This window comes from Sparus aurata, chromosome 6 (genome assembly GCF_900880675.1).
Source record: "Sparus aurata chromosome 6, fSpaAur1.1, whole genome shotgun sequence".
NCBI classification, from domain to species: domain Eukaryota; kingdom Metazoa; phylum Chordata; class Actinopteri; order Spariformes; family Sparidae; genus Sparus; species Sparus aurata.
Genome location: NC_044192.1, coordinates 10385851 through 10397813, shown reverse-complemented (window position 1 = coordinate 10397813; position 11963 = coordinate 10385851). Strand labels below are relative to the sequence as shown.

The 11963-nt window shown below is 42.9% G+C and overlaps 1 protein-coding gene across 3 annotated transcripts in view; it reads right to left on the bottom strand.

Moving 5' to 3' along the window:
* Positions 1-7675: 7675 nt before the first annotated feature.
* The window catches only part of LOC115582754 (plexin-A2-like), a 91590-nt gene continuing 87302 nt past the window's right edge, over positions 7676-11963 (bottom strand). For all 3 annotated transcript variants that reach the window (XM_030418931.1, XM_030418933.1, XM_030418932.1), the window contains exon 32: positions 7676-10655. In XM_030418931.1, coding sequence (XP_030274791.1) covers positions 10560-10655 — 96 coding nt within the window. In that variant the 3' untranslated portion in view covers positions 7676-10559. The remainder of the gene's footprint in view (positions 10656-11963) is intronic.

Here is an 11963-nt window from a genome sequence, read left to right as displayed (position 1 = left end):
GAGACATTGTTTTGGTTTTAAGTGTCACGAAGAAGATCATCACGGTCGCAGGGCAGGAAGTCCGACGCAGACGGTGCGTTGCGTTAAGTAAAAGCATTCCTCCTTATCGTCTCACACAGAAAGACAATCTGGAAAACATTTCTACCACTGCCGTCCTGTGATTTAAAGCCTATAGGCCCGGCTTCATATGGCTTTATTTGTTTATAGAATATTGACTGTTCTGCACATCTGTTGCAGCTTACGGCGTTTAAAAACACGGCCCCCTTTTACCCCTTTTTAGCGGCCGCACTGTTTCTTCAGTAACAGTACAGTGCAATCATCATATATCTGCTCGTGCTGTAGATTATTTCTGACAGCAGTGTGTGTTTTGGTTTAGCTCGCGAGTGTGTTTTAACGCTTTTTTTCCAGCTCCGTGCCTTGTGTGTGAGAAGTATGATGGAGCCGTCTCAGGAGGATATAGGCAACCGGCTTGGATATCAAAAAGAGGAGTGTTGTGCTTCTTTGTGCTCGTGCGTTCTCACGAGGAGTTCCCTTCAGATTTGCCCCCTATACTTTACAGACCGCAAAAATCCTGAGCTGTTGCCGAACATTTTGTCAACATGCCTTTTTAAAAAAAACACAAAAAAAACACTTGCACGCAGCCTTTCGTTCTTGTCTTTCCTTCTCTTTTGTACAGTCAAATCATATGCATTCGCACATGCACAGCTGTTTCTTATCAAAAACCCTAAAACAAGAAAACAACACTTGATGTGTATTGTATACCCTGGGTGGGTACTCGCTTCTGATTGGCTGGCGGGTGTCAATTAACTTTTGATACATGACACACTGTATTTAAACACTGTATTTATTTATTGCGTCCAACCTTCAACAAGGCAATACTCTGACACTTTATTTAAATGTATATAACGCACATAGCATATAGTCCTTTCTGTATTTTATCTTTTCTCTCTAATCTAAATCTTTTTTAGTATTTTTTAATATTTTTAAATCTTGTCCTTCTTGTATGTCTGTGTGTCTGTCTACCTGCTACTGTGACAAGTGAATTTCCCCGATGTTGGATGGATAAAAGTCTAAAGTCTAATAGTCGAGTCAAAGGGCTCTGTGAGCTGAGCGGTCGTATTTATTGTAGTCGTATTTAGGGAAATAAATGCTGCGTTCAATTGCACTTGGAACTCGGAATTGAAAAAATGATAGTTACCTCCAACTGCTGTAGTCACCAGCTCAATAAACAAACACTTTTACTCAGTGTGTAGTTTAGGGGAAGACATTTTGATCGGAGGACACTGATTTCTTATCTTATTTTATATTTTTTATGGCTGAATAAACAAACAGACCTTAGAGGACGACGCAATTTCATGCTGTTTTACTTTTTTACTTTTACACGTGGCGGACCCTGCCAACTTTCTAACTTTACACAGTGTTCTGAGGACTTTATTTTCCTCAGAGAACAGCTTGTTTATTCAGTTATGGTGAAGATAAATATTGAGAAAGCACATTTTTTAACGTGTCAGTGAGCTTTGAGCGATGAGTACTAATTACTTTCTGCCGTGCGGATTAAGGTTCATCTACCAGCCCGACTTGAGTCACACAAAAATATTTCACTTCTTGGGTGTATTTTAGGCAAAAGGTCAGCGGTGTTTGATCCGAGAAGTCTTATTTTGCAGTAATGGAAGTCTTTGCTGCTAATTGGACGCCCCCAGGATCACTGAGGCTTGGCTGACGAATCACTTGGCTACTTTAAATGGCAGACTCCCCTCACTAACTAGAGGGCTTATTAGCAGAAAATGTCATGAATTATATTCTCTGAAGACATTTCTTTGTATTAGTTTTCCACATTCAGAGCTCGGGGCTTTACTGACAAAACACAAGTTCAGCAGCAGATGAAAGACAGCAGCTTTTGTTCAAAATGTAAATCTTGTGAAATGTTTTGCGGTGGCAGCAGTGATCGCTATTTATTCAGTCTGAGAGCTAAAGTTCACCAAAAATGGATTATTTGTCCGTGCCCTGGGCAGAGCTCTGAGCAGGAAGTTGTAAAACAACAACTCTCCTAATGTGACAACATTGTGTGGGGAGAGAATTTCTTTGCCAGCCGTTCATAATTAACATTTTATCTTCAGAGGTTCATGGTTCTGTTTTGACTTCAGTCGCAAGAGAAGACGAAAAGGCAATCGACATGTCATTTTGTTGTTTTCTTAATTCAGTTTCGATTCATTTATTTGTATCAACAAATGCGGACACACACACACACACACACACAATAATCACAGAAACACACGCCCGTTGGAATACACATTTTATGGAGCTTTGAAAATGGGAGCCATAAATCCCACAAAGCTCACCGATTGGCTGCAAAGGAGGGAGCCTGTGTGGAAGTGATTTCAGGAGGGCAGGAGAGAGAGAGGCAGAGAAGGAGGGAAGTTTTGGGAGGAGGAGGAGGAGGAGGAGGAGGAGTGGGAGGGGATTTGATTTCAAACTGCAGCAAATGTTGACCGTTACCTCTGTGGGCTGGGCAGCGAGGGCTCTGCCATCGGGAGAGCGGGAAGAAAAAGAAACGACAGATGGAGGGAAGTGCTGTGTTGATGAAGTCACTTCTACCCAAAACAAACTGTGTGGGGACATTTCAGCGTGGCTTACCTGCAGCCTCAGGGTTCTCAGTATCTCTGTGTCATGACCTGCAGACAGCGGTGTAAATACAGTATGTTTCAATTTTATGCTACTCCACACAGTCTACTTCATTTTATTCTAGAGGGAACTATTAGATTTTGCTGCATTACATTTACTTTGCTGGATTAAGAACCCCTCGAGAAACATGATATTGTTTATCATTTGTTAAAGACTAATTTCTGGTTTAGTGGTGAACTCTTCAAAATGGTCTTTTTGGGGCCTTGTCTCATGTTTCAGATGCCTATGAGAGCCTGCCTACACCTGGAATCAACATCAGCATCGTGAGTGATCCGATCACTGGTGACCAGCTCTCAGTACAGGTGTAAATGCACCCAAGATGCATTAACGAGTCACTGAGATCCACTCAGGCCACATTTAGCGGGTGGTTCAGGATGCATCTGACCACGTTTCTTAGCAGTGTGTGCGCAATTTGTGTCCTGGGCAGTATGAAAGGACAGCCAGAAAATAAAAGAGATGCAAAGGTGTTTGGGCTCTAAGTGATCTCATCTTACTAGTAATTATAACGTATATATCCCCACACTGTCAAAGACGAATAAGCAATTTTAAAAACTCTTCAATCGATGGGGAACTTAATAAACTTTGTGAAAGGACAAATTCTAAACCATTCGTGCCGCCCTATTCATTTGCCATAAATCTAATACGTCAAGTTGTTTCTTTCCTTGTAAAAGGTTTTTTTTAGAGAAACGTCCAGTAAAAAACAATACAGTCACATAGCAGAAGCACTTCCTTCCTCTCTCGTTAATCATCTCATGGCCCCCCGGGTGTATCTTGTGACCCTGCGGAGGGACCTGACCCCTAGGTTAGGAGCGACTGGACTAAACTACTTCTCTGTTTATAAAACTAAAACTAGCTCCACCTTGACCAGTTCAGAGCTACATGCACATTAACGCATCTGTATTAATAATCTGATAATGTCAGAGACATCGGGGAACATTTTACAGCAGAACGAGTGCTTCTACTTTAATACTTTAAGTACATGTTGTTGCAAATTACTATGTTTTTACTAAAGTGTGAGTTCTACTTCTAAATGTACAACATAGAGTTTTAAACCAGTTATGAAACAGTCTCAATTTAATGCCGATATCGCTAAATAAACAAACAAGACCATCAGCGAGAAGAAGAAGAAGAAGAAGAAGGCTGTTTGTAAGTAGTTCTTATTCTTGTTCTTAATAACTGTCACGGGTTAGGACTCAGACCAGTCCGGACAAATAGATCTATATTTATGGATTGCAGAGGACAAACTCACAGCCTGCGGAAAGAAGCTGCCCTGTGGTCTGCCTGTACAGTACAACACTGAACCAAGTGTACTTTGTTTCGCTCTGTCCTTGGACTCAACAGAATAAACCAAAATGTAAAGTTCCTTGTAGCGACTTTAGGTAACGAGCACTTCTTCTCTCACCACTGTTTACAGGACCGTCGCTCTGCAGATGTTCAGAACCCGCCCTCAGGCTGCAGAGCTGGAACAGACACTTCTTGTCACTGATTTACCCTTTGCCCTCCTCCTAAATCACATTTTCTCAGCCTCTCACATGATCCGTCTCGCTCTTTCCATCCAAACTGATGTCAACAGCGAATGAATGAAGAATGCTCATCCTGTTGCTGTCGTAGGTGACCTCCTCGCTTGTGATAACAACTTTGTCCAGGAGATGGCACCAGTAGACTGGTGTCCTTGTCCAGATCCACCTTACTGGACACCAGCTCCATCAGTACATCATTAAGCCCTTGATTTATTGCCTCCTACTGTATACGTTGTGTAGCTTCCACCTGCAGTTATTTAAAGAACCCAGCTGTTAACGTTGGCAGTGAGTGATGACGGCAGTTATGACCGCAGTCTGTAAGTGACCATGTCGTCGGTGGTGGACAAAAGAGAAACTGCTCCGGCAAATTGGGGAAATAAAATGCCGTCACGGATTAGCTCATCCAGTAAATCCTGAGGCAAGTTGTTGCCGATAGAGGCTGGTACTGTGGCCATCAGGGATTCTTTAACTTGATTTGGACAGCTGTCTGCTGTCCTTGGCAAGAACAAACATATCAGCGCCTGTTTGATTGTGTGCACTCTGATAATGTAGTGTGCATTTAATTAAAGCGGCGGGAGAGCGATGCTCGCAGACCTCAATCGCCTCGAGGCTGCATTTCAGCGGCGCTCAAGGGAGTTTGATACCTCACTGTACAGGAAGAGGAAGTTTGGACGGGAGTAAACACAGGCGTGAGATGTTTGGGTCTATATCCACCGAGTAGCGCCGTAACGATTAGTCGATTAATCGTTTAGTCGATCACGAGAAGATTAATCGCCAACTGATTTGGATGATCGATTAGTCGTGCCAGACATTTTTCATGCAAAAATGTCCAACTGCATTTGCTGCTTTTCTCTGTCACTTATGATGGTAAATGAATGAGTTGTCGATTATCTTTCACGTTATAATTTCTGGTTCTGACCGCTTTTGTCCAACAGGGGCCTCCAAACAGAACAAAATATCAAAGTTCCTTGTAGTAGCTTTTGAATTAATCATTTTTCTCGGACACGCAGTCGAAAAATCTGATCATATTTTATTGGCAGTGCCATAAGTGTTGCTGTTGTTATCATGTCCTCCGCCGTTTCTATGCGCAAAAGCATAAAGAAATGTTACCTCACTTTGTGCATTTGATAATATGATAGCCCAGCTCCCACGCTGAGGTGAAGGACACTGAAGCAGAGAATCGTACATTGACTATTAAGACAAACTCTGCCGGCTTTGTTCAAGGTGCACGCTGCAAGTCCGAGGCCTTTTTTTTTATTTCATTTTTTCTCCATTCAGCATTCCTTCCACAGTTTGAGCCACAGTCTGAATTATTCTTCAAGATCTGCAGTCTGCGTGTAAGGTCCGTTTTCCCATGAATCAAGCGCTCGGGGCGGCGGGAGAAGCTGAGCATCTACGCAGTATAAACCTTGCATTGTACGGCCGGCGATTTCCACATAAATTAAGCATTCGTGCTGTTGTTTTTACTCTGCGTCTGTTCTATAATGTAGCCGCATCAATCATCGGGCGAAACAGAATGAGATATTATGACAAGTGTCGGGGATTGATTGAAGAATAATGGGTTTCTAATGGCTGTAGTTGCTCCATAAACCTGTCTGGTACCATCCAGTCTATCAAGGAGCTATCCTGCGGCTCGCTCAGCTGTCAGTGCGGGAGGTTGGAGTCTTAATGATCCTCCTCTGTGTGTGTGTGTGTGTGTGTGTGTGTGTAGTAAGTAGGGAGGGATTGCTGGCTGCTGAGTACAGGCACTCTGACAAGCAATGAGAGAAGAGAGGGAAGACGATGGGTTAGAGCCTGGCAGGTGTACAGAGGACCCTTCAATACACCGATGACACCCCCACCTGGATCTGACAGGTACGGGTTGGGAGGCCTGGATGTTCATACAACCCTCCTTCTCCTCCTCCTCCCCCCTCTGCCTTCCTCCCCTCCCCGCCCCTCTGCTCTGCTCGTCCAGAGCCTCGGGGGTTAAACATGAATAATGAATTCCCGGCTCCTTATGGCAAGTGCTCAGGAGCCCCTATATGATGCTCACGTCATACCAAATACTGTCACAGTGTGAAGCTACTCTTCAGTGATGAGAGGCTCTTCATCATCACATGGCTTCTTTTTTTTCACGTCAAATCAAAGGGATGTAGTACATTTCTCCAGGATGTTTGTTTGTTGCTTTACAAGCTCCTTTTGTAAAATAAAAGTGGGTTTAAATGGCGCGATGTGCTGCATTTTTTAGACATGACCGCAATAACTAGTTGTGGCCACAACTGTAAACCATATATTTCCTTTAGACCCTGTTACTTCCTGACGTACGTATTTCCCCCCTTTTTTTGTGGAAGATAAACAAGCTGGAAGTGATTCCTCCATCTGCATTTCCTATGCTGACTCCAGGTTAAAGGGTAACTCCACCAGTTTTATTCATCACAGTGTGTTTACAGGTGCCCTTTTTTTTCACATCACTATACTGTCCGCTTGATCTTACATTTTCGACAACACATTCTGATATTGTTATTTTACTCTATGCGCAAACTTTACATTTCCGTTCCATTTTTTCCCTGAGGGTCGCGGTCGAGGGTGGACTGGGGCCAATTCCAGTTAGCTATTGTCAAAGGGTACACCCAGGATGAGTCACCAGCTCATCGCAGGATCCTTACTGATGGCAGAGGCTGCCACACAAGGTGCCAACTGCACATCAGGAGCAAATTTGGTGTTCAGTATCTTGCTCAAGGATACTTCGACATGTATCTCAGTCCCACCCCTGGGGAGCCGGGATTCGAACAAGCGACCTTCCGATCACTAGTGTACCAGCTCTACCCACTGAGCTACAGCCGCCCCACTTTGAAACTAAAAAAATAATACCTTAACTATTATAATGATCAATGATGCATTTATGTTAAGTGCTTCGAGTGTTGCAGTATCTGCAAGTGTACAGGGTCACTGTTCTGTTTTAGTCAGATAATGCATTCTCTCATTGATAAAAAAGCATTTTATCTTCCATACGTGCAGATGTCAGTGGAGGCTTACCATCACATTATGTTAATTTCCGTGTACAAACGCTGATTGATTGATGTACCCCAAGGAATTCCGGGTTGATCTCTGACACGACTGTCTTGCATTAAGAGCCCTCCCATGAAAACCCAATAATAGTTTAACTATCAAATTAGCATGCGAGCGGTCCGCTAACACAATAAGAATAGATCACCCAGTTACGTGTGGCAGAATTCAGATTGGCTTACGAATGACCTCACGTCTAACAGCAGCAGACATTTTGTCTGAAAAGTACAAAACGAAGGTGTCAGAGAACTCCGTTGATTCTGTGAGTTATGACCTGGTTTTTATATAATGCTGGATTTAAAGTCATTACTGCACAGTCTGGAATAGAAACGTGCTCTCCATATGAATGAAGCTGTTTGAGGACAAGTGGTTTTTATCGACCAGGCCTTCAGTTTAGGATTCAACACAAAGGAACCAGGCGAAAAAAATCATTTTCATCAGCTGCGCATTTAATGTATAACAACAGTACAAAGTGAATCTTTTTCGCTTGCAAAATAGGAGTGTTCTTTATGTACAATATTTATACAATAATATATAGTTTAAAAAACATTACAGTTTAAATGTCTGACAGTTTATTGCACAACACATTTATAAATTATCATCATCAAACCACACATGAAACAGATGAGTCCTCTGTCACAGTTCAACACGTAACAGGAAATGTAATTATTATTTATCTTATTTTTCTCTTGTTTCTTCTAGATTAGCATGAGTCAAGGTCCTGTGGGGAGTACAATAACCCCACTGATACTGAAATGGTAAAAAAAAAACAAAAAAAAAAACAGAGCAGCGTTTCGGGAATGACACTGCAGCCCGGTTGCCAGAATGAACGTTGGCCGCGTACGTTTCTGCGAACCCAAGATATGTCGCAGTTTTATGTTTCTTTTGGTTCAGTCGTATTTTGTGTGGGTGTAGGAAAGATCATGGCTTTCTAGGCTCTGTCGCCAAAACATGCATGGAAATTTCCCTGACGTATAATTCGTAAAATCTGGTTTTGTTGCAATAACACAGCTGGAAACGTCCCGCCAGCTTGAACAGTGGTGTCTTGCTTGGCGGTCGTCTCGGCTAGCTGTGACACCGCCATCACCCCCTCACATAGATGTGAATGTTTTATGACATGTTTGAACATATCTGTGGTTTGCAGAAATGTGAAAAACTACCAATATTTTCCTCTGGCGACCGGGGCTAGACGTTGATGGACAGTGACTTATTAATGTGGAGCAATGAAACAGCCTCAAGCACAGTAAGAAGTTTATCTTTCACCGCCGCAATGGGTGAAACACAAACAATCAAAAACTCCAACCCTGAAATGATGCGACGCCTCAGGCTGAATATTTCATCGTGATAATCATTTTTAAAAGTTTAGATATGGCACTCTATAAATACAGCAGCAAGAAGACAACAAGCAGTCGGGTAAAATGTACATCTGAGCGCAAAACTAAAAGTCGGACGCCGGAGCATGGAAACAGTCGGGATGTAAAGCGAGGGTGGCGCCGTGAAGCGACAAACGGATGTTTTTAATGAATGGACTTTACAAGGACCAACCTGCTGATCCGAGCACATACCATTAACCACATACCCACTCTGTGCCCGAAATAGGAGGAACATCCACCTGTCACTGAGCTTTCACCCCGTTGCAGCTCAACCGTCCCCCGGGTTTGGAATCCTTCTCCGGCACGTTTCCTACGTTTGACTTCCAGGTTACGTTCAAAGTGGATTCATTGGGGAAAAATCAATAAGGCATCAGAGCCTTCATCTAACTTAATCCGAGCAGATTAGCTCACCGGAGCAGCAGGTGTTTCTTAACATCTTGTACACTCGGTGCATTTCAAGTATCACGCCTTAAATGTAAACAATGACTGATGAGGCGGGGAAGGGGAGGAGGAGGAGGAGGAGGAGGAGGAGGGGCAGCGGCGGCGCTGTTGGCCGGGGGTTAGGCTAATCTGATCAGACTTATAGTGTCATTAATCATGCTTTCTGCTACAGTTCAATTTGGTCTCCACTTATCTTTGAATGGTTGAATTGGTGGTCCATAGATCATCACTGTACAAAAAAAAAAAAATTCCCATCTCAAATGGGATCTTTTCCGTACAATGGCGTGTATTATTAATGGCTTCTACGGAGGGGGGGCATTTAACATGAATGAAACATGAGACATTAAATTTGGCACAAAAGCCAGGGATTGGGTCTGGAAATATCTCTACATATATTTCACATCTGAAGGTAATGCCTTCTCAGCGTTTTATTATTTAAGAGCTGGACCCTCACCTTGTCAGTGATGAATTTTGTGTATGTGTGGTTCAATCCCCAGCAGAGTCGGAAAATCTTCCTTACTTCCTAACTTATGACGGGGAGCTTCAGGTGAGGGGGGAATGAAAGGCAATGATGCCAGTCTTTAGTTTCTTCTTCTTCTTTTAAAAAAAAAAAAAAAGCCTTTTTAAAGGCAACAGGACAAAAAGGCTTAACAATGCAAAGTCACACATCTCTGAATGGCGGTGTCACTCCAAGCCCCGTGATATGTAGTGCGAATAAGCGTCCTTCATCTTTGACATATAAAAAAGTACGTCGAGTCTTTTCTCACCACATGTGCCGTCCCATTAAATTGGCTCCTGTCTTTGTCGAGCTCCTCCAGTGACTTTTCAAGTTGAGTCATTCTTTATTAAGCGCTGTTTCTCTTCAGAGCTCCAGCCAGGCCACACGCACACACAGTTAGTATAAGTACCCACTACAAAGACCAGCCGTTACCCAGCGGAAAAGAATTGGCTGCGAATTCAGCAACTGTGATGGCCCAAATCCTCTCTCTCTCTCTCTCTCTCTCTCTCTCTCTCTCTCTCTCTCTCTGTGTCTCTTACTCCCTCTGTCTCTCCCTCCCTCCCCAGGAGCCTTTTTAGACGTTGGATGTTTGCCTGCTGGAGTTTCTTCTGAAAAAAAAAAACCGATGACACTGGATTCAAAAGTCGTGCTTTGGGACGATCCGCTGTTTGATGTGTTCAGTGGTTTTTTTTGTATGTACAACTGTATGTGTGTATATATATTTATATGCATGTGTGTGTGTGTGTCTTTGTTTATACAGTAGGTCCATTGAGTCTGCAAGTGGGTGTGTGTCAGTGTGTGTAAGTGTTAATGTTTGATTGTATGTATGCATACATGCACCTAATTTGTTCCTTCATGTGCACTGCTCCGTCCCGATGTGTGTTGCAGCTGGGTTTTATAACTCCTCTGTTGTTTTATGTTTCAGCGTGTGTGTGTGTGTTAGTGTGTAGTGTGTGCATACTGTATGTGTTTGTGTATGTATATAGGTGTGTGTTTGTCTCAGCTCTCTGCAGACATGGCTGAGATGATCTGCTCCACTTTATACGCCAACTTCTGCTTCTGGGCCTGTTCGTCCTGCTCCAGTGCCTCGATGATCTAAAACACAAACACACACACACACACACACACACACACACACACACACACACACACAAAACTGTGAAACCAAGGATACGAGGCACGTCGTTGGTCCGCTATTGAAATCATTTAAATATTCAGATTATGAGAAGAACAGATACACAACAGATCTACAACCACAGCTTCCACCAGTAATTCTACTTGAATTGTTGATTACGGTGTACATTTTAATCCATTTGATTGGAAGTTAAGTTTTCAGGCTCATCTGAGCAGGTTGACTTGAATTAATCATCACGGATTTGGTTAATTAGAATTCAGCGCAAATGAATAAACATTAGCGAAAGCCTGTTATGTAACTCAGATATAACAGGAGCTTATCAGGCAAAAAAAAATGGCAAACAGGCTTTGCTTTGCTTTTCTCTTGTTTATACCATTGTGAGCAAAATACTGAAATACTGTCGACGTGAACTGTTGGCTGACAATACGCGCTATTTTAAAAACACCACCTCAGGCTTCAAGAGATTGTGATCAGCATTTTTCCCTTTTTCAAAACCATTTAACAACAATAAACATATTAAATCAACTCAATTCAACCTTTGGGCAGCCAGTAACAGTCGGAGAGTACCGACAAGGTTGCATTGCTGTCTCTTTCTTTTGCTCTCTGTCTATTAATAAAGAGCTTGTCTGTTTGACTGAGGGTGGGGCTGAGCTACGTGTACACACACACACACACACAGGCAGAGCAGATAATCAAACAGCGGACCCCCGAGCGTGCACTTCAGGTATTCACACAGAATCGGGAGAACTGTGTGGAAGTGTGGGCTGGTTAATTTGTGCTTTACATTGTAACTGTCCTGGAACAATCAGAATATAACATTATTTCCCTGATTCACTACTTTGTCTTCGCTAAAGCCGCTCACTCTCTCCATTCACTCTCTAACTGGCTCAGCCACTGCTGCTCTCTCTCTCTACCTCTGGTGTGTGTGTTTCCAACCAGAAACCAACAAATCCCAATATTATGTCTTCAAGTCCAGTATTCACTCAACTTTTAGCCTGGCCTTGCACCAGCCCCCGAGGGAATTATCTGCTTCTTTAGTGGCTAAATTCTCCACTTTGTTCACCAGCTACGTACAAACTTTGTCCGCCTGCTGCTTGGAGCGTTTATCAGAGACGAACAGAGCCACCAGCACACAGCTGTTTTATATAAAACACTCTTAAAGCTTGTGAGGGGAACTGAAGAGCCTTGTGATAATTCTTTTTGGCTCCGAGCAACACAATTTGCAGCAGGCACACTCATTTTATCGTTTGTTAGTCTAAAAATGTGGA